General features: G+C 44.7%; 1 protein-coding gene across 1 annotated transcript in view; it reads right to left on the bottom strand.

The window, feature by feature from the left end:
- Positions 1 to 2,011: 2,011 nt before the first annotated feature.
- LOC130485130 (cystathionine beta-synthase-like) overlaps positions 2,012 to 26,147 on the bottom strand; it is a 40,440-nt gene continuing 16,304 nt past the window's right edge. Inside the window, exons 4-15 of the mRNA XM_056858241.1 lie at positions 24,441 to 24,520; positions 18,319 to 18,450; positions 17,869 to 17,938; positions 17,577 to 17,668; positions 17,344 to 17,469; positions 16,812 to 16,896; positions 14,520 to 14,625; positions 13,251 to 13,325; positions 10,720 to 10,854; positions 6,810 to 6,918; positions 5,578 to 5,662; positions 2,012 to 2,196 (exon numbers count right to left, since the gene is read on the bottom strand). Of these exons, the coding sequence (XP_056714219.1) occupies positions 2,012 to 2,196; positions 5,578 to 5,662; positions 6,810 to 6,918; positions 10,720 to 10,854; positions 13,251 to 13,325; positions 14,520 to 14,625; positions 16,812 to 16,896; positions 17,344 to 17,469; positions 17,577 to 17,668; positions 17,869 to 17,938; positions 18,319 to 18,450; positions 24,441 to 24,520 (1,280 nt within the window). The remainder of the gene's footprint in view (positions 2,197 to 5,577; positions 5,663 to 6,809; positions 6,919 to 10,719; positions 10,855 to 13,250; positions 13,326 to 14,519; positions 14,626 to 16,811; positions 16,897 to 17,343; positions 17,470 to 17,576; positions 17,669 to 17,868; positions 17,939 to 18,318; positions 18,451 to 24,440; positions 24,521 to 26,147) is intronic.

Consider the following 26,147-nt stretch of genomic DNA (forward strand, 5'->3'; position numbering starts at 1 on the left):
AGCAGGGACTTCTGCAGGTGCCAACCTACAAATGGGCACAATCAACAACTGCTTGTACACATGCTTTCTTCATTATGGCGCCTACCTTGCGGAATGGCCTGCCTAAGGAGGTCAGGAAAGCTTCCACTTTCCTGTCCTTCTGCAAACTGTGCAAAACTGAGCTATTTAAGGCTTCTCTGCACAGGCAATAGGGTTGCACTTTACAAACCGGTGTACAAACTTACCTGTATAAATGATTGGGACTGTGGTCGATACTGCTGTGTATAGCTTATTGTAATAGCATCCTATTATGTAATCTCTTTACCACTTAATGTGTCACGTTAATACTTATGCCATGCTTCTTCTTTTTCCTGGTGGTTCTAGACTTCTAAAATCCTAATGCATTGGTTACTGAATGTCTCATTTTGTTGATTGTACTGACTTACTATGTGTAAATTTTGATGGGTTTGTTTCATATAGGACCTCTCTGTATGCTCTGGTGGCAAAGAAAACAAGGTCCAATATGGTTGCTAAGAGAGCTGACCCTTCGAGTGGATTTTAATGGTTGCTGGGTCTTATTAGCCGTTCAGGACTGCAATTTTCAGTCATTATTGCTCTGTATACATCAATTTAGCATAGTTTTATTATGTATATATATTATTAATCTAGCATGTTATTAACCTAGTGTTTTTCCTTTTATTATATATTTGTGGCATTGTTGATATGTTTGTAATGGTCTATGGCTATATGCAAATAAACCATTCATTCATTTCTATGCATAATCTGCCTTGAGTCCCTGTGAGAAAGGTGGTGTTGGGTATTAGATAGCGAGCTTTGTTACATGTCAGACAGTTAAGGGTTAATATTGTAACTGACCAAGTGGTCAGTTTTGGTGGCCATTGCACTCGTGCCCAAGGGTCACGTATACAACTACTTTGCATGTTTAACTGCTTTCGATTTCTTTGTTAGAAGAGAAAGCAGTTGCACACTTTTGCTTCGACTGCTAACCAGGCAGGATGAGAGGCTCTCCTTTCGCTAAGGATGCCTACTCATAAGTAAGCTTAGTGCCTTGCCAAAAGGCTTTTGGCAAGTATAGGAAACATAGAATGTAGACAGGATTATTTGTTTTGTATCCCAGTGATATTTTACCCTACCCTGAGTTAGAGTAAAGATTGTTTATTACAAAGACAAACGCTTTGTGTCTTTTGTGCGTGTGCGCGATCTCCAATTCTCTATAGTTCAAGAGGAACGATCCATTCCCTCTGAATTGGTAGCGGAAAGTTAAGTATCGGGGATCCCTTTACAGGAACTGGACCCCGAACCCCAATAGGTGGACTATAAACAAACAAACAAACAAACAAAAAACCTTATACATCCACTAGCAAAAAAAAATGTATGAGATCAGACTTCTCTTGTACTTAGGGTTGCCAACTCCAGGTTGGGAAATTCCTGGAGATTTGAGGGTGGAGCCTGGGAAAGGCAGGGCTTGAGAAAGGATGGACCTCAGCAGGGTATAAAGCCCTAGAGTCCACCCTCCAAAGCAGCCATTTTCTCCAGGGGAACTGATTTTTGTAGTCTGGAGATCAGGTGTAATTCTGAGAGATCTCCAGGCCCCACCTGCAGGTTGGCAACTCTACTTATACTGGAAAATTATATTATCCTTTGCTCAACATGTTATTCAGGCAATTTTAGTAATAAGAAGTAGTTCTTTATTGCTCTGCCAGCAGAATTTCAAAGGTGCTTATCAGTTAACATTAACACATACACAGAAAGTCAGATAGAAATCAATGCAGATAGACTTCTTAGGAGAATTCGTTTACCTCTACTACTTTCGCTCCAATAATTTTATTTTAACATTGTGACAAAATAGAAACTTATTTTAAATTTAAAACTTTTTTTCAGATCATCCTGATCCTAAATTATTCTTTTTGGTGGCATTTAGAATTATATGAAACATGATAAACCAAGAACTGTTAGGCAAATTAACATGGAAAACACAACCATATTGGAAAACTAGACCAGAATTAAATTTTTAAAAGTCCTCAGCCATTTTTTCTGACTTTGCTAGGGACAATTTTTTTCCAGAAGACACTGAATTGAGTGTTCCATTGTTCACCCTCAGAGCGTTGTTCTTTTGGGTGACAAAGCTGAGCAGGTCAACGGCTGTGACCACACCAAACACCATCTGTTTCATGAAGGAGCTGCCATCTGCATTGTCTGGTACACAGGAAGGAAAGTGAGATAGTATATTAAAAGAAATCTACAATAGGCCTTAATACTTGAGACATCCATTTAGCCCCAAGCTAAGGATTGTTGTTGGTGTTCTTGTTTCTTTTATGCATGGTTGAGAACTCACCTGTTGCAGATTGTAACTTTAAACCATTGTTTATTTATTTTATTTTATTTATTTTGTGATTTATAACCCGCCCTCCCCAGCTGAAGCTGGCTCAGAGCGGGTAACATCATATAAAAAACATCACTACACCAACAATAAGAATCTAAATTTAAAACATTAAAATCCCAATTAAAACACAAACTTACAAAGTTGCAAATGGCGCCTAACCATACTCACATTGCTGGGTGTTTGCAGCCGGTTACCCCTCCGTTGACATCAACAATATAACAGGAAGAGGGGCAATAGGGAGGCCAGCAGATGATATTTGCAGCTATCCTCAGCCATAGGCCTGGAAGACTAGATCTGTCTTGCAGTCCCTGTGGAACTCTTTAAGGTCCCGCAGGGCCCTGATGTCACCAGACGGAGCATTCCACCAGGCCGGGGCCAGGGCCGAAAAGGCCCTGGCTCTCGTGGAGGGCAGCCACACACTCTTAGGGCCAGGGACTACCAGTAAGTTGTTATCAGACGACCGTAAAGATCTTCGGGGGGTATACCAGGAGAGGCGGTCCCAAAGATACGAGGGTCCCAGGGCGTGTAAGGCTTTAAAGGTCAAAACCAGCACCTTGAACCTGATCCGATACTCCAGCTGGAGCCAGTGCAGTTGGCAGAGCACTGGCTTTATATGTTCTCGGAGCAAGACCCCTGTAAGGAGTCTCGCCGCCGCATTCCGTACCAGCTGGAGCTGCCGGATCAGTCTCGAGGGCAGCCCTATGTAGAGCGAGTTACAGTAGTCTAGCCTAGAGGTGACCATCACATGGATCACCGTGGCTAAGTCAGGGCGGGAGATGGAAGAAAGCCACCTTGACCACGGCTGTGACCTGGCCCTCCATAGACAAGGAGGCATCCAGACTCTTGATGGCGGGTGCAGATGTCAGTTGCACACCGTCAAGTGTTGGGAGCTGGCACCCCGACCCCAAGCCACCCCGGCCCAGCCACAGGACCTCCGTCTTAGCTGGATTTAGCTTCAGCCGACTTTTTCTCAACCAACCAGTCACAGCATCCAAACACTCGGCCAGTGTGTCTGGGGCAGAGTCCGGATGGCCGTCCATGAGCAGGTAAAGCTGGGTGTCATCAGCATATTGATGACACCCCAGCCCGAAACTCCAAACTAGCTGTGCAAGGGGACGCATGTAGATGTTAAACAACAAAGGGGAGAGGATCACTCCTCGCGGCACCCCACACACGAAAGGGTGCCGCTGTGACACCACCTCCCCCAGCGCCACCCTCTGTCCCCGACCTCGGAGAAAGGAGCGCAGCAATTGACGGGCTGTACCCTGAATCCCCATGTTTAGGATGTTTTGACACAGTAAACATGAGAGCTTGCTTTTAGGTTCTTGTGTAAATCCTCAAACATGCATTTTTTCCCACTGTTCCAGCAAACCTACAGTTTCAGCCTCAAAAAGTGTAACTTATGAATCAATCAATGCCTTTATGTTCATAATAAACTCCAGAACAAATGGAACAAAGTTTGCAACAATTATTCTTTGGAATACTCAGAGATGTCTAACATTATGCCTATAGAGAAACAAATTAGATGCTTTAAGAAAGTCATGTGAAGCTCATGCCATTGGGTCTATATAAGATAAAGGTAAAGTTGGTCCCCTGTGCAAACACCAAGTCATTTCTGACCCATGGGGTGATGTCACATCCTGATGTTTACTAGGCAGACTATGTTTACGGGGTGGTTTGCCATTGCCGTCCCCAGTCATCTACACTTTACCCACAGCAAGCTGGGTACTCATTTCACCAACCTCAGAAGGATGGAAGGCTGAGTCAACCTTGAGCCGGCTACCTGAAACCGACTTCCGTCGGGATCAAACTCAGGACGTGAACAGAGCTTGGACTGCAGTACTGCAGCTTACCACTCTGCATCACGGGGCTCTCATCTATATAAGATAGCCACACCCCTAAAAAAGCCCCAAATTTCTCAAAGCTGAGTTGCAGAGAGACTGTCTTGACTTTTTTGGGCAAGGCTTAGTAAGAATTTTAGAAACTGCACATTATCTTTAAATGCAGGTTAGGTAGCAGAAGGGATAACATGCATTTTTTTATACAAACCTCATTTACATATGCTAGTTTTTTCTGTATAATTGTGATTCTGGTTTATTTAATATGTTCAAGAGTACCTAGAGTGGTTTTAAATAAAGTTCTTAAGAGACAACATTGAGAGTTCTGGTTGGATTTAAGGTTTTCTCCAACCGGGAAATGAACTTTTGACCTTTTCCCACTCAGAAGACTGGTACTTGTAGTGAGCAATCATTGGAGAGACTGATCATTCATCACACAATTTTGTGGTTTAGTGGTTACTGCATTGTTTTAAAGCAGTCAAAGGGACACTTGTTTGCTTATTTTATGCCATTTTTTCAGCAGCTATACATCATATGTTATTTTTATGCCAATGATGCAAAAATGGATGCCAATTTTAATAGCAATGTTTCTATTGACTTTTATTATTATGGTCAGGAAAAAGGCCAGCTTAGAGTAATTCTTGGAGATTTGAGAGTGGTACCTGGGGAGGACAGTTTGGGGAGAAGAGGGAGTTTAGCAGGAATGTGATGCTGTGGAGTCCGCACTGTGGAGCTGCCATTTCCTCCAGGGAAAGTGATCTGAGTATAGTCTGAAGATCAGTTGTAATTCCAGGAGAACTCCAGGTCCCACCTTGAGGTTAGTAATCCTACTGTCAACCAACCCCCCCCCAAAAAAAACAACAACAACAACTGGGGAACTAGTAGGGTTGCCAACCTCCAGGTAGTGGTTGGAGATCTCCTGCAGTTACAACTGATCTCCAGGCAACAGAGATCAGTTCACCTGGAGAACATGGCCTCTCTGGAAGGTGAACTCTATGGCACTGAAGCCCTTCCCCAAATCCTGTCTTCCTCAGGCTCCACCCCCAAAATCTCCAGGTATTTCCTAACTTGGAGCTGGCAACCCTAGGAACTAGGTAGCCAAAAATCACTCCCTCTTCTGTGTGTTTTCTTATACTTTCAGTTATTATCTGAGAATGCCTTTTGTGTATCATGTAGCATTCTCTGTAGGCTCCACAGCTAAAAAAACCTCCTTCTCTGATAGATCATTCAACATGATCCTCAACCACTTCCTAAATGTAATGGATGAAAGACAAACATGTAGCAGCCACCATAAGTCACCATGATTACATTCTTGCTTTGTTTTGTTTTAAAATATGGGGGAGGGATTGCACTTACATTGCTCCAATTCATGGACAACTATAGCAAAGTGATCATTTTCCAAGATATGTGAAAGTTTCCCAAGTGTGTCATCCAAACTAATCTGCAAAGAAGTTCCAAACAGAAAACAATTCATGTTATAATTAAATGTCTAGGACTCAGTTCATACATTCAAAGTTTTTTCACACATAGCAGCCGCATTGCCAAAACTGCGTGGGAAAAGTCATGTATAGCTGGGTGCTGAGACTGCTCATCTCCCCGCTTTCTCTAATGGGGCCTCAGCATGGCAAACCCAATTCTTATGCTACCTCCTTTGAGAGGCTGCGGCAGCAAAGTCACTCTCCATGTGAGGACATTTTGAATGTAAGAATAACAGCAAATCTTGCTTCAGAATGACAGCCTACTGAATTGCCCAATGTGCTCACGATACTTGTGTGTGTGTGCGTGTGTGTGTGCAAAGTGCTGTCACGTTGCTGCTGACTTATAGTTATGCCTGGTGGGGTTTTCAAGGCAAGTGATTAAGCAGTGGTGATTTGCCCTTGCCTTCCTCTGCAGAGTCTTCCTTAAAAGTCTCCCTTCCAAGTACTGACCCAGCTTAGCTACCGAGATCTGATGAGATCAGGCCATTCCACACCCCCACACAATACCTACTCCTTCACATTTTCTATATACCCAGCTGTACTTGGACTCTGTGCACAGCCAGTCATTTTTTGATTCAGACATCATATGCATTGAAGCTGTTTAGACATACAGACCATATTGTATAAAATCTTTCAGGCCTTGAATGGAAGCACAATGATTGTCTTCCCATTGATATGGGTCTGGCACAAGAAGTACCTGATTGCTCTTAGCAAGTATTTTGGCTTCTGACCAGTTGGTTTATCTCTTTCTCTTATGTCCCTTCTTCTCTCGCACACATTTTTTATCCCTATCCCCTGCATCACATGAACACATGAAGCTGCCTTATTCTGAATCAGACCCTCAGTCCATCAAAGTCAGTATTGTATACTCAGACTGGCAGCAGGTCTGCAGGGTCTCAGGTAGAGGTCTTTCACATCACCTACTTGCCTGGTCCCTTTAACTGGAGATAACGGGAATTTAACCTGGGACCTTCTGCATGCCAAGCAGATGCTCTACCACTGAGCCACAGCCCCTCATCCCCATCCTCTTCCCTGGGATTAGGCTCGCAGGGGGAATCAAGCACATTTTTGGATTCTGTAGGAATCTACCGGTACCCATAGGGTCAGTACCTTTGAAAACTGCTGATAAATGACCTTGATGACAGGATCTGAGAACTGGGCACTTCCTGCTAGGAGTGAGGAGAGGATACTACTGAGAGTTACCATTCCTAAGATGAGTCTACAAGAAAATACAAAAACTCAGAAAATATGAAGTTAATTCAGTTAAATTTTATGCTACAGAGACTATGGCCTTTTATGCACGGGTAGTATGTCCCTGGATCGTCCCTCTCTTGTCTCACACTTTTCTACCCCAAGATCTGAAAACCTTAAGCATGGTATGGTTTGTTGTGAAGAAAGTCCTGGGAGTCTCAGGAGCACTGCATAATCACCAGCAGAAATCTGGAAGTGTCTGAGTCCCCGCCCCTTGAAAACACTGCTTTGTAATTGGCTGTAGTGCTTACTGTGATAAAAACATCACCCTCCACCCACGAGTGGCCATTTCACAACCCATTTCGCAAAATGGAGTACTGCAGAACCTCCAGCCAAAATCCATAAGCATCTGAGTCCCCGCCCCTTAAAAATACAGCTCTACACAGAAAAGAAAAAAGGGGGAGGGAGATTCTCCGCTGATCTGTGAGTCTGTGAACACTTTACAACTGACAAGAAAAGATGCTATGGGGGGGGAGTTTTCCGTTCGACCCGGAGTCTGTGAACACTTCCTGAAACTGACTAGAAAAGACGCCTCCTTCTCTGGGCACCCTCCACCATTTTTTCTGCTGGGCTGATGGAATATTGATATATCTTTAAATAATCTAAAATACTAATCAAAATTGCAGAGACAGGCAGCGGAGACTAGAATTGGGCGCTCGCTGTCCCCCCCCCCCCAGCATTTGGGTGATGAGTTACCCATGGGGGGGGGGTGAGCGAGCAAATGATCCTAGCCTCTGCTGCCTCTCTCTGCGATTTGATTAGTATTTTAGATTATTTAAAGATATATCGCTATTCCATTAGACCAGCAGGGGGGGGAAAGGCAAAGGGTGCCCAGAGAAGGAGGCAGCTACATGGCCGCCTCCATCTCTGGTATGGCTTCCCAGGGCATTGCCGAGGGGATGGCTGAAGACTGGCTGGAGGAGTTGGAGAACGGGGTTGTATCTGGGCATGGAAAGATCGACCCACGACTTGACTATGCACCTTCCGGTAACTGAGATAAGCTTGGAACAAAACCTCATAGAGTGATAAAACAGGGATTGGAAAATCCAGGAAAGTCGTGCAACAGAAGTGAGCTGAGCCCCCAAGGAGGAGAACATCATGCATAACCCCAATGGAGAACCGAGATGATCACGGGAGAATCCTGAGACAAAGTAACCATGCATAAAAGGCTTATGTTTCCAGAAATTATGGTTGAGAGAAACCACTGCTGTGATGAGCAGCCTGGGGGCTAATTCACATACTACCAAGTCCACATAGTGGGCCTGTATATTGTCAACAGATGGGAGTTCTGAGCTGGGAACTTAATTCCAAGATCCAATTCAGACTGAGAACTGCTATGTGCCCTCTTGGGAAAGCTTATTGTACTTGTTAAGTTTCCAAGTGGGGAAAATAGTGGCTTCCCAGAGCCATTTGACATAAGCCCCCTCTTCCTACACACCATGATCCTGATCCAAATTGGGCCTGTACATGCTGGGGAATTAATATCCCAGCAAAGAACTCCCAGGCCAGCACATATCTTTGTGACAGTTTACATGGCAGACTCGTGGATTTCGAAACATGTATTGGCCCTCTGGAACCCCATGCACCCCTCTGTTTTTCTGACAATATTTTTATTATTTATTTAATTAAACTTTTCTATGCTTCCTTTCCACACAACTCAGGTTCTCTGTGCTGGAATAACAATAGCAAAGCATCACACACTGAAGAAGTGGAGAGGTAATTAGAGGGTGAATTCAGTTCTAAAGTCTAAAGGGTGATGTTGCCTAGTAACTAATTAGGACCTAGAAGTTTCTTCTTCTCGTTTATGTTTTGCTTATTCCAGGAGAGAGAACTCCACCGAACCTAGTTATTAGTTATGTGTGTTTGAAAGATAGGTAAAGGTTTTACTTCTTGAAAGAATCTTCAGCCTGGACTCATTTTAATTTGGAAAACTGCAACATCTATCATCCCAAGGAGGCTATATAAAACAATTAGATAAAACATAAGCACATGAACCATAAGGAAAGGAAAGGTATTAACCTTTAATAAGTAAACAAATAAACAATAAGTAAATAAATAAACAAGTAAATAAATATTACACACAAACGGGGAGGAAGGCTAATAAGAGTTAATACGGGAATGCCAAACAAAACAAAACAAAACAAGTCTTCATCCACTGGCAGAAGAGACCACTATAGAAGGAGGCAAACTAACTGTCCTGGGGAGGGAGTTCCAAAGTTTTGGCACCGTGACCGAGAAAATGCCCTTTCGTGGGTTGCCACTTAACTAGTCTTGCGTGGTCAGGACGCCCGAATCAGGGCCTCTGAATGATGGCTGGTTGGATAGATTCAAATGGGAGTAGGCATCTAAGAGGCAAAACAAGGCTAAGAAAAGTTCAGTCCCATTTTGTTCCAGTGTGATCCTTAGAGGCACCCCTTCTTCTTCTCTGAGGGCAATGTACCCATTCACATTTTTAAATACACAAGGCCTGATCAGAAGGAAAGAGCTGAATGAGGTCTGAGAAATATTAAGAGGTGTTCATTTATTCTAATGGCACTTAGTGCATGCCAGAGCATTCCTACAGGTCAGGGTTGCAGGTGGCAGCTGGCAACCCCCAGGAGCAATCAAGGGGTGACGACTCATGCGCCTGCGTCACGCCAGCGTACTGACGTCACTTCCATAGAGTTTTTGTAAAGTCTAAAGCATCCATTATGTCACTTTTGGTTTACACTGGAAATGATGTCAGCGTACTGGCACGATGCCAGTGCGTATCCCAATCTCCCCCACCCCCCAGCATTTCCTTCTGAGCCCGCTTCAGGTGCCAGCGAGCATAAGAACAGGTAGCCGGGGGTGGGTGGGTTGTCTCCTGCTATAATGGGGGACCAGGCAACCTTGTGTGTGTGTGTGTAAAGTGCTGTCAAGTTGCAGCCAACTTATGGCGACCGCTTGTGGGGTTTTCAAGGCAAGAAACTAACAGAGGTGGTTTGCCAGTGCCTTCCTCCACATAGCAACCCTGGTATTCCTTGGTGGTCTCCCATCCAAATACTAATCAGGACTGACCCTGCTTAGCTTCCGAGATCTGACGAGATTGGGCTATACCATGCTGCCTTCACTCCTGGCAACCTTACCACAGGTAAAAGTAGTGTGTGGGGGGTGGCTCTCTAAAGTTTCTTGGGATTTTCTACATGTCAGCACTGTAGGGTTGCCAGGTCTGGGTTGGGAAATACCTGGAGATTTTAGGGGTGGAGCCTGAGGAGGGCAGAGTTTGGGTAGGGGCAAGATTTCAATGGGGTAGAATGCCACAGAGCCCACTTTCCAAAGCAGCCATTTTCTCCAGGTGAACTGATCTCTGTCACCGGGAGATCAGTTGGAATAGCAGGAGATCTCCTGTCACCAACTGGAGGCTGGCAACCCTACAGCACTGTGCTATGGTGCTGGATTGGTAGGATTGCCAGCTCCAGGTTGGGAAATACCGGAAGATTTTGGGAGTGGAGCCTGAGGAGGGTGGGGTTTGGCGAGGGGAGGGACTTCAGTGGGATGTAATGCCATAGAGTCTACCTTCCAAAGCAGCCATTTTTTTTCCAGTTGAACTGATCACTATCGTCTGGAGATCAGTTGTAATAGCAGGAGATCTCCAGCCACTACTTGGAGGTTGGCAATCCTATGTATTGGGCCAATATTAAAATATTTATTTAAGATGTCTTTAATTATATTGGTTGTCACTGTCATTCCTCAATAGTACAGTAATCCATGAGACTGATGATACTATATGCATTTAGCTGATACTTGCCCTGATTCTGCAACAACTGGTGCCTGGTCGTATCCCTTATCCCTGAGGATTTCGATTGCCTTTTGACAGTTCACATCTGGAAGAAGAGTCAGAGGAGCTAAGAGATTCAGTTTCTGCACCTTTATGTTCCACCACCTATTACAAAAAACAAACAGCAGTCAGAGTCTATGGGAGCAATCCTAAACAGGTCTACTAAAAAGCAAGTGGGGCTTATTCCCAGGAGCCTTTGCTATTTAAATGTTGTCCTACTAGGTTAGCCAATATTGGGAGAGGGGTTAGAGTTTCGCTGTAATTACAACTTATCTCCAGTGATCCTTCACCTCAGACCTGTTCACTGCGGGACTCACAAAAAGGCCCATCTGGATACATTCCTAAATACCGTATTTTCCGGCGTACAAGGCGACTGGGCGTATAAGACGACCCCCCATTTTTATAGTTAAAATATAGAGTTTGGGACTGTCCCGAGTCCACGGCCTGGGGCCGGCCCTCGGGACTGCGCCCCAACCCCGCGGCCACCCCCGGTCCTCCTGGGGCGGCTCAACTCCCGGGGAAACAACCCCACTTACCGGGGCGGGAGAAAGAGGGGGCGGGGGCAGCCGGACGAGCTTGGAGCGCGCCAGGAGGCGGGGCCAGCGGGAGGAACGGGAGGAGGCCGGGGGCCGACCTCCTGGCATGGAGGAGTGCGTGCCGGACTGGCCGGCGCAAACCCTGGAGGCAAGGCAGGAGCGTGCGGACGAGCTGGCAGCGCGCCGGGAAGCAGGGCCAGCGGGAGGAACGGGAGGAGGCCGGGGGCCGACCACCCGGCATGGAGGAGTGCGTGCCGGACCGGACCGGTCGGCGCAAACCCTGGAGGCAAGGCGGGAGCGTGCGGACAAGCTGGCAGCGCGCCGGGAGGTGGGGCCGGCGAGAGGACCGGGAGGAAGCCGGGGGCCGACCTCCCAGCATGGAGGAGCGCGTGCCGGACTGGCCGGCGCAAACCCTGGAGGCGAGGCGGGGAGGGAGCCTCCCCGGGCAGCGGGAGCCCCGCAGCCAGAGACGCCGGCTGTAGCCAAGGCTCAGCCCCGGGCTCCGGCGGGAGGGTGGGAGCCCGAAGCAGCAGGACGTGGCTCTTGGGGGGAGTCGGCGAGGGGAGAAGGGAGCGGGGAAGAAGAGGGGGACGGGGGCGAGGGAAGGGCGAGGCTAAAGGCGAGGGGAGGACTGAGCCGACGGCCCACGGAGGGCAGGGCTAAAGGGGGGTTTAGAGGGGAGGGAAGCCCATAAAGGCGGAAGCTGAAGCGGAGGCCGGGGAGGAAAGATGATACCCGGCGTATAAGACGACCCCCGAGTTTGGAGAAGGTTTTCTTGAGTTAAAAAGTCGTCTTATACGCCGGAAAATACGGTACTTCTGGATTTAATTATAGCAATACCCAAACCATAAAGCCCTGCCCAACCTAAGGTCAACTGGTGCTAACCTTTTGTATCCTTTGTTGTAAAGGGCCTTCTGAGGTTTTTTTTTTTTTTTGCCTGCTTTTTCTTTCTCATTTTCTTTGCCTACACTTTCCCCACCTCTTTATCTGGCCAAGGGCGGCAAATTATCTATCTATCTATCTATCTATCTATCTATCTATCTATCTATCTATCTATCTATCTATCCCCACCTCTCTGTGATTTCATTGTGCTTTTAGTGTTGCGGGTATGGTTTTTAGATGTGTTTTTTATTGCTATTCTTTTCAGGGGGTTATGTTAATTTTATTGGGGAATGGGATTAATATTTAAAAGATTTAGAAATGTTCATTTTTTGTATCTTTTGATTGCTATGAGTCTCTTTATATTGTTATGTGTATCATTTGTACACTTTCCTGAGTAGAAATCTGAGATACAAATACAGCATAAAATACCATGGCAAGGGTTTCAGGCATCTAATTATCTCTGGTACACACAAATAAAATCAGCCACCATTAACCTCTCAATCCACACATGCTAAGACAGTTGCCTAAATCAGGGGTCTCCAACCTTTTTGAACCTGTGGGCACCTTTGGAATTCTGACACAGAGTGGTGGGTCAGCCACAAACTGGCTGCCACAGGAGTAGGAGCTAGCCAAAGAATGGCTGTCACCGTTTACCTTAAGTCACACAGTGAAGTTACTTGTGTAGTGGTGGCAACTGTTGCCTAAGCTATGTTTTAAAAACTGCATAACCAATCAAATCTCCAATGGCCAATCAAAAGCCTTGCTAGGCAAAAGTCCTACCTGGCCCCATCCACTCTCTAAAAACACTTGATGGGCACCAGGAAAGGTGGCAGCGGGTGCTGTTGTGCTCATAAGAACATAAGAAAGGCCCTGCTGGATCAGACCAAGGCCCATCAAGTCCAGCAGTCTGTTCACACAGTGGCCAACCAGGTGCCTCTAGGAAGCCACAAACATGGTGCTCATGGGCACTATGTTAGAGACTCCTGGCCTAGATGGCTTTTCAGATGACCAAAGGCATGACATTCAGATTACTTATTCTTCTTATTAGGAAACAATAATAAGTGAAGTAATTCTAAACTTTACCAAGGATAATGGTCTTGAACATCCTCTTTCAGAAATCCATTTGTGATCATCCATTTGTCATTTAAAAATTTGGACCTAGAGTCAGAGAATAGAAGATGGAGACATCAAGCAACATGAGAAAGCACCCCCCTGCCGCCCGTTACAATATCAGTTTACCTCTTTATTTCAGCCAACCTCTACTATCATTAACTGACCTTCAGACACTCAGAACACCCAATGTAACAGAGATAAATTAAAAAATGAATGCATATGGTATGTCTTAAATGCAGAGAATGGATTGTGGCATTCAATAATAGGCTGGCAGTGAAGCTGAGAACTAAGTTCCCTTCAGCAGGAAGAAGAATTATAGGAAGATGGTTGCCAGCTTGTGACATCCTGCCCGAATGTTTCTCTCTCTCCTGCTGCTGGTATTTATAGCCTGGGCGCGGCCAAGGAGTACAAGCCAAAGGGCTCTCGGCCCTTGGCTGATGCCCTTGGCCTTGATGGACTAATCTAATGGACCTCAGCCCAGGATGTGTTATATATATTTTTTTGTCTTTTATACTGTGTTTTATTAGAACTAGAGTTGTATTTTAATTAGAGTTGTATTTTATTATAACTAGAGGCAGCCAGGAAGGAGAGTGTGCTCAAAAAGGCACAATCTCTGTGTAACAAGTGATCCCCTCCCACATTGATCTGCATAAATATGGAATGTGCATCCTGAACTGGCAACAGCATAGACTCAAATATTACAGAGGTTTCTGTGATTTCAAAGCCACTTCAAAAATTTAGCATAAAACTAAAATGGTTAGGTAGCTAATAGTTTTGGTGGACATTCATTGAGTGGCTTTTGATTATCTGAGGATAGATACTAACCCTGCTTTGAATAATCACCTGGAACTGGATAATAACTCAGATTGAGTCATTCTAGACAACATTAGTTTGAGCGTCTTTTGTGAACTCAAATTAGTAACAGCTGATATGACACTCAAAGACTTCTCAAAGCAACACTTTCCATATAATAATTTGACAGTAGTAGTCTTTTCTTTTCAGAGGAATCATTTACCTAATGACAAATCATTTATGCTGGTCTAATTCTACACAGGTATCAGTGGGATTAGACCAGCATCAAACTCATTTATGGGAATGGGGTGGGGGGAGTTTCTTACTTCTCTACAGACAAATTTCCTCACTATTGGTAATATGAGTGGAGGGGTAGGCAGCAGCATACGTTTTGCAGGTTCGCAAAGAGCAGTCACACATGGGAAGCAGAAACAAAAGACAACATACATGTAGTTCCTCACAGAATCAGGTAAGATGACAACACAGCGTTGTCCCTCCTTTAGCTGCTTGGCGACCTTCACAGCCACAGACATGGCACTGCCCGAACTTCCTCCTGTACATAAAGAAGTCAGCAGACATGTAACCCCGCATGGAATGAAACAACAGGGAACAGTGGAACAGATTACAGATGGGGGAATATTAATTTGTTTCTTCTAAAGGGCTTCTAAGAACTAAGGCCTCGTATAGCAAAGGTACTACATGGTACTTCTGAAGGCTAAACGAGATGTGATGCCAGCAGACCCAGCTTTTAAAATGAAGATCTGCCCTGTTTATATATTAGGTGGAGACCAGAGGTAAAGAGTAGAAAGGGCCTCGTGGAGAGTCTGAATATTCATTCCTCCTCTTTATCACACATTGATGGGCATTTTCTCCCACCTGAACTAACTTTCTGGTATTGGGATCAGACTGAAAAGGAAAAAAGACACTGGGAGAGAGACAGCAGGAAGATAAGAGGGGAAATGTTGACAATTTTGTTACATTCATAAGTGAAATGTCTCTAGAAAGCACAGGGACTTTTTCTATAGTGACATGATGCTTGTATATCACCAATGAGAATACAATCATGGAGATTTGCTGGTCCTAGACCCATCAAATCCCAAACACTGTGTATGGGCAGAGGATCAGGGTAGTAGAAACTAAAGATCCTGACGTCTTATAGGACTTATAGACACATTAGATCACTGCCCTGTTCAAAACCTTTATGCCTATGTGACCTTGAATGGCTTGTGTATTGTTATCAGTTCCATTGGTTGTAACTGAAATTCTCAAGTTCCCTAGACAGTGAGCGTTCCTGTGAGTACCTCTGCAGAGATCTTTGATTCAGCACAAGGTGATTTGCTTCCCTGTGCAGGGGTTGCAGTGAGAGTGCCCACTACTGTACCTGATCATGGTGGTCACCAAGGAGCACTTACCCATGCAGGCAGTCCAAATAGCTGGCATACTATTTTGAAGTTTCTTGGTCTACACCAAGTGGCCCATTCTTATGAAATATTCTATGGCCCAGACAGCAACTATGCTGACAGACAAATGCCACACTGATGGAGGACAATGCACAGAATAAGAACCTTTTAAATGCTACTTGGTTAAACAGGTAATTGCTGATTTTCAGCCTATACATTGCAGCTGTCAAATTTTAATCAGTCCTTGATAAAGAATGTAACAATTTTTAAACATCACCCTATGGCTCATTACATAAATGCTTAGCTAAACAGAGACATAATGTTTCCAACCAATAAAATGACACATGATCCTAATGTTTACATTGGTTCGTGTGTTTGTATGTAGGTGACCACATATCTAATTTTAGGGACAATTCTATTCTCTAAACATCTGGATAGTGAAGGCCTGTTTTTTGCTTTAGTCCATGAGTATAGTCCCAAATCAGAATAAGTACAAAGAACATCCTCTTCCCTGGTTTTATTGCATGTAAAAGACCTCGAACCAAACTGGCATTTGACATAAGGGATATGCCATTAGCCTGCTCTGCTGCTCCTACTACTAAAGTCTTCTGAACAACAGAGAATCAGAAAACACCATAGAACAGAATATACTCTTTTTACAGTTGAAGCTTAAAGCAAAGATTCTTGAAAAGATGGGCCATTGATGCAAGAGAAGGAGGCAGCCTTCTGTGGTTGCAATATTTTTCGAAATGATTAAACAACTGATCCCACTTCAGCCTAGTTGAATACCTCAACATTGTACTCTAAATACTCAGCATTTATGTTATTGCTTCTTCTGTAACAATCCAGTCTCTGAATATTTTTTTAAAATATCAAAATAGTACATTTAGAAAGTCACAAAAATAGTGCAGGCGGAAAGTTCTATTTCTCTGCCCTAATTATACCACATGTACCATTCAACCCAGCAAACATCATGCAATTCTACATTCTAATTCAGTACTCAGGATATCGATGGAAATGCTAGATGGGAGGAGGACTGTGGAATTTTCCAAGTGACCAAATGCTGAGCTTTATGGGCTTAGATTTTTTTTAATTAAATATAATATTTGTACAATTTAAACATTGCCTAGAGAAAAGTCTTCTGGATTGTATTCAAGCCAATAACAACACTGGTTTATTGTTTAAAGAAAGGATTGTGTGGAAAGGTCCTTATATCAGCCCAGGAAATAATTTCCTTCATTTAGATTGATGCTCAGAGCACAAACACAAATTTGAATACTGTCTTTTACTTTTTTTTTGTTCTGAGCATCAATGAAAGCATCAGTTCAGCAATGCTTACCACAAAGCAACCCCTCTTCTCTAATCAATCTGCGAGCCATAAGAAAAGATTCAGTGTCATTACTTTTGCACCACTGATCTATCACCTACAACAGAAACAAAAAAAATGTTTAAGGCACTCAAGTCAGGCACCTCTACTCAATATAACAGGCTGGAGACAGATAGAGTTTTCAAAGAGTTGAAATTAGACACTTCTGAATCTTTCTTCCATTTGACCTATTCTGATTAGGATTTGAATTCTACCTATCAATGAGGCTTTTCTATATAGAACCGTCATTTTATGTTTCCACACTTATCTTAATTTGTATGGCTGGTGAATGCCAAGAATCAGCAATTCTCAGAAATGCTGTTTGTCTCATAAGGATCCAGAGATTGATCATTCCTGATTTCAAATAAAAAGAATCCTGAAAGTCTGCCCTCAAATTTCAGCTTACAGTCTCAGCTTGTGGAAACATAAAATGACGGTTCTATCTCCTGACCTGTAAGCTGAAATTTCAGCTCTGTCTCCTGACCTTTATCACTTTGCCACTTACAGATCTATCAAGGACAGTTGGGATAAAGTCGTGTCCAATCCCTTCCACTTCCATTGTCGCATCCTCTGCTGTGTTCAGTGAGCTGGGCAGAGCAACTATGGAGCCTTCAGGATCTACTCCAACAATCTGTAAAGGAAAATAAATGTATCAATCAGATTCTTAAAAATAGAATTGATAGGAAATTAATTAAAAATAAATATTGATTCAGTGTCTGAATTGGGGCTGAGACATACTTTGCATTCAGGACATTTCTCCTTCATCTTCCTGGCGATACCAGTGACGGTGCCTCCTGTACCAGCTCCAACCACAATCATATCAACTTTGCCTGAAGTTAAAGTGAAAAAACCAGTAATGATCACACCACACACCTTCTCCAGAGCTCTAAAAGGAAATACTTGTATACACTGGGAGAAAACTTCTTGATTTATTGATCAGGAAAACAATAACCAGGGTGTTGCATAATAGCACAATCACTAAGAAGGATATTTAATGAATTATATTGGGAAAAAACAGTTGAAATGATACCATCACATTGCTCCAGAATCTCTTCCGCTGTGGTGTCGTAGTGTGCCAGTGGGTTGCTTGGATTTCGGTACTATTGTTGTAAAGACACAGAGAAAAGGGTATGTCACTGATAAACAAGTAGGAGTCAAATGCATATTTGTAAAGAGCCGCCAAATAAATAACAAAATATCTCATAAAAATATAAGGAATATCTTGCTGGGTCAAGTCAATGGGCCATCTGATTTAGAACTTTTGACTCTAACAGTGGCCAGCCAGATGTCCCTAAGAAGCTGACAAGCAGAGCCATCTCTTTTGTTAATCCCCAACATTTATTTTTAAAAGGTACACTGCCTCTGAACACAGATGATCAATTTTATCTATCACAGCTCCCTTTCTTTAGAGTTATTCATTTCACAAAAACTGATATACATGGATGCACCATTCAACAAGGAATGAAACAAATACATTTACCTGGTCCAGAACATGTGAGTTTGGGATTTCATTTTTCAGTTTCCAAGCAACACGGACATTTGATTCAGGAGCATCAAACCTGGTGCATGGGGTTCTTACAATTTCAGCCCCAAGTGCACGCAGGATATCCACCTGTACAAAGGAAAACAACTTCTTTAATTAACTTTCTGCATTGCTCCAATTCCAACCCTAAAACATGAAACCTAAATTCTGTATCTGACACTGAACCAGCACCTCGAAATGTGGATCAGTAAATCTGTACACTATGGTCAGATACAGAGGTGGGGGATGTTTATACAAACCTGGGTCAACCCCCAGGTTTGCACAAAATCCGAAACAGAAACAAGATAACTTTTAAATTATGGGAGAGCAGGAAGCCTCATAGTATTCCAGCTTCAAGGGGAGGGACTGGATGAGGGGGAAAGACAAAAGTGGGAGGGAGAAGTAAGAATGGGCATGGGAAGAAAACCCCAAATTGAGGCAGACATTAAACTTGGGGTAAAACAGCATCCACAAAACATAGGGAAAACACGAGGGGAGAGGGAGGTGACTTCTAAAGGTTGGAAAATACATGCATAAATGAAAACAAAGCCCCAAAGTACTCGAGGCTGGGGCTTGACGGTGAAGGAAACAACCCGTGCATAAAAGGCCACCGTCACAAAATGTGTGTCTATGGGAACAAGAAGACAGTGGCTTGGATTGTATGTCTGTGTTTCTCACATGCTTCTCTCTGGATGCTGTGGAGAATGACCTCTGCTGTGGCGCTTGCTTCCTTTGCCACCAGCACTTCTGCAGGACCATTATTTTTCAAAGAGCTATTGAATAAGCATAAGTGTAAGCACTTGTCCCCATGGTAATCCCACAAACAGCATCCACAGACAAGGAGTCCAAAAGAGAGCTGATTTATTGGAAAACATACAGGTATGCAGAGCCTACAGGTACATTGGCACGAATGGCAATTGGGAGCACAGTGCAGGCCTATAAGGGAAAGTACTAGTCACAACGGGTCAAGGCGGGCCCCTAATGAGGAGCCGTTCCCACGGGAGATAGCGCTGGAACAGGAATTCAGTAGTTAGCAAGTTCGACCTTGACAGGCACCTGGTGGAATCGAAACTAAAACAGCCACAATCTGACAGGCTGCTGAGAGCTGTGGAAAGCAGGCCTGACAATAAGTTGTAATGGCAGTGGAAGTGAGCGCTGCAGCCGAGTGGCTGGAGAGGAGTGGGAAAGGAACAATGTTGTAGAATCCCAACAAGTGTTATTTTGTTAGAATTGAACCTTACTTCTTAGTATCTGCTACCGATTCAGAGGATTGGATCGTTTGGTTATGGCCTAATGAAAATATAGTGAGTCACACACACGCACAAAAATAGACAAAATTCTTTTGTCTTAGTCAAACAACCTTTACTCACTAAATCAGGGATAGGGTTCACGGGAAGTAAAACAAATAAACTCTTTCTACATCTCTACAGTTACCTATACTGCCAGATGCTTCTGGCAGGCACTAAGCTTAAACACGAGACATTTCTAAGTTGTAGAATTGTCCCTCCATCCTTCCAGGTTGATGGTCAAAAGTTAACTAGGACGGTGCTTTCTCTACTAAACAAAGGATATATGGAAAGCACAGTAAAATGCAGATTTGCTTGTGTATGTGACAAGCGGCATGTCTCCAACGGATGCTCTTCACTGACCAAATGCTAGATTAACGTATTACAGGTTACATCATACCTTGAACTGGTTAACCTCAATATTAACACTTGCCTGTCTGAAATGAAACAAAGCTCGCTACCTAATGCTCAACATATTTACACTATAGGTTATTCCATAAAGAATGAAATGGTGATTTTGGAATGAGACTCGGCTTGTCCTAGGAATTCTGGTTTGTGTCCGGTTTCAGAATTCTGCAGTGTCAAATACGATGCCACTTTGAGGTTGAGATTTTGATCACAAATAGGGAAAAACACTTCTAAATTTCTGGTAGGATTTCAGTTATTTTAAGAAGAAAAAGGAGAGTTGGTTTTTATACCCCGCATTTCTGTACCTCTAAGGAGACTCAGAGTGGTTTACAATCACCTTCCCTTCCCACAAACAGACATCTTGTGAGGTAGATGGGGCTGAGAGAGTTTGGACAGAACTGTGACTAGCCGAAGGTCACTCCGCAGGTTTCATGTGGAGGAGTGGGGAATCAAACCCCGTTCTCCAGATTAGAGTCCACCGTTCCTAACCACTACACCACACTGGCTCTCTATACAATTATATACTCATTCAATCTGAGGAGTTCCCCCCTCTACCTATTACCTCTTCCAGTGCAGAAAATGGCATCATCTCGGAAAAACTATTTGACTCCCTCTGCGACATCAGCTGCTAAAATGGCAGCAGTTAATCAGTCCACTTAACATAATTAGTTATTATCTCACAAATCTTTTGACATTTTCGAATGCCTCAGTATTAGCAAGCGTTTATCTTCTGTAGAAATGACCTGAAGATAATGTTTTCTGTTATGTATGCATACGTTACACAAGAGGCTGGAGACAGAGTTCCAACAGTAACCACTTTATTCAGTTAATAGGGAAGAGAGACCTAACTGCAAAACACCCCAACTTATATACCAGTGATGGCGAACCTTTTAGACACCGAGTGCCCAAACTGCAACCAAAACCCACTTATTTATCCCAAAGTGCCAACACCAAGCCCCCGCAGCCCAGAGTCCAGGAAAGGGGAGGCTTTGAACTGGTCCACGCTGCCTGCAGGCAGTGTGGAGCGGTTCAAAGCCCCAGCCGCCCAGGAAAGGGGGGGTTGAACCGGGAAAGGGGGGTTCAAAGCCCCCACTGCCCATCTGGGCGGCCGCATGCCCACAGAGAGGGCTCCGCGTGCCAAGTTGGGCACGCGTGCCATAGGTTCGCCAACACGGTTATATACAGTTCCCAACCACCCGGAGCCACACACACCCCAGTCCGTGGTTGGACAGCCAAAGTCCACTGTCCAATAGGAGAAACAGACAATGGAGCCTGGAACAGAGCCTCAAGCTCAACACAGTACAGCACAGCTGAGTTCAACAGTTCAGCAGTACAATAGTTCAATAGTTCAGCATAGTCCTTGCACCAACTAAATACATTACACCCCTCTCTCCTAAGAACGAGCGTACATGCTTTCAGCACACATAGTCCCACAGGTAGCTCAGCTGAGACCGAGTTCTTTGAGAGTGGCGTGACCCCTTGGCGGCCACCACTGTAGGCTTGGTTGGAGATGACATGGTTGGTCCTATGGTTTCTATTGGGATCTCCCGGTCCATTATGTTCACTAGAGGGGAGTTTGGACCATATACTGGCGTTGGAGCCGCTGGGGGGCTCTCCCTGAGTTCAGGCTCAGGTAAGGCCTCTGGGGCCACCTCGTCCATTGGGGGTTCCACAAGCCGGTGCCGCAGCTGGTCAATGTGGCACCGGTCAGGAACAAAGAGGCCCAGGAGCAGCTTGTGGTCTGTGGTGATGGTGAAGGGGCAACCGTAGACACAGTCATGGATTTTTTTTTATACTTGCAATGACTCCCAGCGCCTCCTTGTCGATCTGGGCATAGTTCCTTTCTGTCAGAGACAATGTCCATGAGTAGTAGGCGATTGGGGCCTCCCGGCCATCTGACAACCTGTGACTCAAGACGGCGCTAATACCACATGATGAGGCATCACAGTTCAGAACAACCGGCCTCCGTTTGTTGAAGTAGACCAGAAGACTGGACTATGGCAGAATTGCTTCACAGTGTTGAAGGTGGACTGTTGCCGATGCCCCCAGGACCATGGTGTCATCTTATCAAAGAGACGGTGCAAGGGGTCTGCAATGGACACCTTGTTGAGCAAAAAGGAATGGTAGAAGTTCAGGAGTCCGAGGAACCACCTGGAGCTCCCGCTTGGTCTTGGTTGGAGATGGTGCGTTGTGGATGGCCTTGATCTTTGCAGGAGTTGGGTGGATTCCGGAAGCATGAATGAGGAATCCTAAAAATTCTACTTGCGGTAGACCGAACTGGCATTTCTCTCTCTTGACAGTGAGGCCGGTGGCCTTGAAACGACTTGACGAACACGATTAATGCGTTCCTCCTTGGACTCACCAGCAACAAGGACGTTGCTGAAGTAGAGAATGACCCCTGGAAGATCTTTCAGGACATCTTCCATTAGGCCTTAGAAGATCCCTGGTGCCATGCTGACTCCAAACTGGGGGTGTTTCCATGGAACGCCCCCTATGGGTGATGATTGTCTGAGCTTCAGCAGAGGCCATATCAACTGGAAGCTGTTGGTATGCCTGTGTGAGGTCGAGCTTGGCGAAGACTTTGCCCCCAGCCAGGGGTGAGAGGAGGTGACTGATGATGGGCACCGGATATGAATGCTGCTGAAAGGCTTTGTTGATAGTACACTTGTAGTCAGCACATATTCTTACTTTGCCGTTGGACTTCAGCGGTTTGATGATAGGTGTTTCCCACTTGACATTGGGAACTGGCTCAGGACACCTTGTTCAATGAGATGGTCCAGTTCGGCATCAATCTTTTCCTTGAGCGCGAAGGGCACTCAACGGGGTTTGAGTCACATTAATGTGATGGTCGGATCGATTTGAAGTTTAACTGGCGGGCCCTTGTAGCAGCCCAATGGTGCATTCCAGACCCTTTTGAATTCCTTCCATACAGCCTCGAACTGTGAGTGGTCGATGTGCTTCACACCGACCATGTGGATCCCCAGGGCCTGGAACCATTCGAGCCCCAGGAGGCTGGCACACTGTCCCTCAATGACTTCAAGGAAAAGGGTACTTGAGAAGTGCTTGTAGCATACGTTGATTTGGGCGATGCCCTTGACGGGGACTCTTCTCTTTTGGAAATTGGTGAGGACGAGGTTGCTTGGTTGCAGGCGAGGTGCTCCCGTTTGCACAAAGACGCTTGAATGTTTTGGTGGAGACGATGGAGAGGGTGGACCCCGAGTCAACCTCCATTTCGCATGGGATGCCTTGTATTTTGATGGTTACGAGGATCTTTTCCATCAAGTGTATCTTGTTAAGTTCCACACTCTAGATGAGTCGTTGACGAGTGCCCCGGCATTTGCTTGGTGCTCCCTGACTGCCATAGTACCCTGCAACAACTGAGTGAGCTGGCTGGTGCTCACTGCCTTCCCTGGTGGGAAAATTTGTGTTGCCCCTGGGTTTCCTTGAGCGGCAGTCTCTGGCAATGTGGCTGACCTTGCCACACGCCCAACATTTTGCATTGTGGAACCTAAGATCAGCATTGGTGATCTTGTTCACCTTCAAGTAGAACAAGATCTTTTCCATCGAGTGTATCTTGTTGAGTTCCACACTCTGGACACAGAACACAAATCAAGTTCCACACTCTGGACACAGAACACAAATCAGGGGTGGATGTATTGAACTCCTCAACGAGGCCCTGAGTAGCCATCGTGGGTTGTGTTGCGTCTCCCTTCATAGTATTGCCTGTGATCTCAGCTCGTCCAAGGCTTGGCCTTGGAAGTGATCTCAGTGGAACTAGCCAAGCTGCCAACCAGCTCAATAATCCCATCCTCGTCACCTGTATTATGTATGCATAGGTTACACAGGAGGCCGGAGACAGAGTTCCAACAGCAACCACTTTATTCAGTTAACAGGGAAGAGGAAACTAACTTAACTGCAAAACACCCCAACTTATATATGGTTCCCAACCACCCGGAGCCACACACACACCCCGCCAGTCTGTGGTTGGATGGCCAAAGTCCAATAGGAGAAACAGATGACGGAGCCTGGAGCAAAGCCTCAAGCTCAACACAGTTCAGCACAGCTGAGTTCAACAGTTCAGCAGTTCAATAGTTCAGCATAGTCCTTGCACCAACTAAATATATTTCATTTTCCATTTGTAATCTCAAATCTCATATATACACTGCTATTTTAAAACTGATTTAAAAAGACATCTCTTCTATTTATGGACGTATGGATGCTATAACTCTGTTAGGAAGCCAATAATCCACAGATATCTCCCAGCAGCCTCATGAAATAGAACTCCCAGAGTGAAGGAATGGGGTTGAAACCGTGATAGCTCAGCTGGTACAAATCAGACATGTGCCATGGCTGTGCCCTCCATGTCAAATTGAACAGGACGCTCACCTTCTCCATGCTCATTTTCTCTGGCATGACAATGATGCAGCGGTAGCCCTTTACTGCAGCTGACAAGGCCAGCCCAATTCCTAGTGAATGAATGAGAGAAGCAAAGCAACACAAATAGTAATTACTCAACCATAGAAAGAGAAGCAGATGTGTGAATGTTGTATTTCTAAATAGATCAGCCTGTAAACCACCACTTAAATAAATGTAATCAATTGTCCTTTCTTAGGTTTCTCACTAAGGCTCTTCGACTTGTATGACCTCCCCCAAAAAGAGAGAGCTTCAGGAAGAAGCATGCTAGCGTCAAAATAATATCATAATGGTAAAAGCCAATGTTGCATCAGTATTACATAAGAATACGTAAGCCTAAGCATTTAAGATTGTGTGGGAGAATGCTGTAATGCAGCTTCATGAAGTTATGTGTGGAAAAATCTGAAACATATCAGAATACAAACAGTTCACTTACCTTCCCGTGCCAGTGTACACTGCTGTGGATAGACAAGATGGAGCACAGATCTATTGTGCTGGGTGTCCTATAGGACACCAGATGAGCACTGGAAGAGAGAACTAGGATGGTGCCAAAGTAGGATGCTTTGCTATTAGCTCTCATTGGTTGATTTCAAGCCCTGCCCATTTATTAGTAGGGCTCAGAGCACAAACAATAACTAGAAAATTGTGAGCTAAAGACAGGATTAGAGCTCACCTACACTTTACAAGCTCATGATCTGTTCCCCTGTGTTCATAGAACAGAACTCCCATGCTTCTTTGACCTGAACAAACTATAGAGTCCTTGAGAGTCATAAAAGAATAGTTATTTTTCACTGCAAGGGGCATTCACAAAGACTGGATAATAATATACAACTATGTTTATTTTAAAAACAGCCTGTTTCTCACAAGCAAAGCAGAGACAAAATAAAAAAGCCAGCGTTTCCTGAAGCAAATTGTACCTATTCTATGTGTCAGACAAATCTACATAGATATTAAACTTATCCTTTTGCAAGTTGGCAAAGTGTATCTGTGCCCTTGATTTTTGAGGAAGAAAAACAGGCCGCACTGGTACGTAGGAGAGAAAAGAAGAACAAAGTGCAAAGGAGACTGTTGATTTGACCTTTTAGATCCCACCTTTCTAAGGCGGGAGCCTGAGAAGGTTCTGCTTAAGACCCCCTGACAAAGAAGAAGAATTGGTTTTTATATGCCGACTTTCTCTGCCACTTAAGGGAGAATCAAACCGGCTTACAATCACCTTCCCTTCTCCTCCCCACAACAGACACCCTGTGAGGTAGGTGAGGCTGAGAGAATGTGACTTGCCCAAGGTCACCCAGCTGGCTTCATGTGTAGGAGTGGGGAAACAAATCCAGTTCACCAGATTAGCATCCACTGCTCATGTGGAAGAGTGGGGAATCAAACCCGGTTCTCCAGATCAAGTCAATGGGCATAAAAGGATCTGTATCTGACCGTAGTGTACAGAAATCCACCATCAGTCACTCATCACTTTGGCAGTGACAATGGCTGTAGGACCAGCCTTCTATCTCTCTCTCTGGGCAGCAGTAACAACCAGACAAGGCCCACACCCTAAAGGGATTGGTTGCCATCTATAAGGGAGACAAGAGGGTGAGTGAGCTGTAACCACAGCTCTTTCTGAGTGCAATTGCCACTAGGTTTCCTGAGCAGTAGGCCATGGGATGGGATGTTGCCAAGGGCCTCACAAAA

This window comes from Euleptes europaea, chromosome 12, assembly GCF_029931775.1.
Source record: "Euleptes europaea isolate rEulEur1 chromosome 12, rEulEur1.hap1, whole genome shotgun sequence".
Taxonomy (NCBI): Eukaryota; Metazoa; Chordata; class Lepidosauria; order Squamata; family Sphaerodactylidae; genus Euleptes; species Euleptes europaea.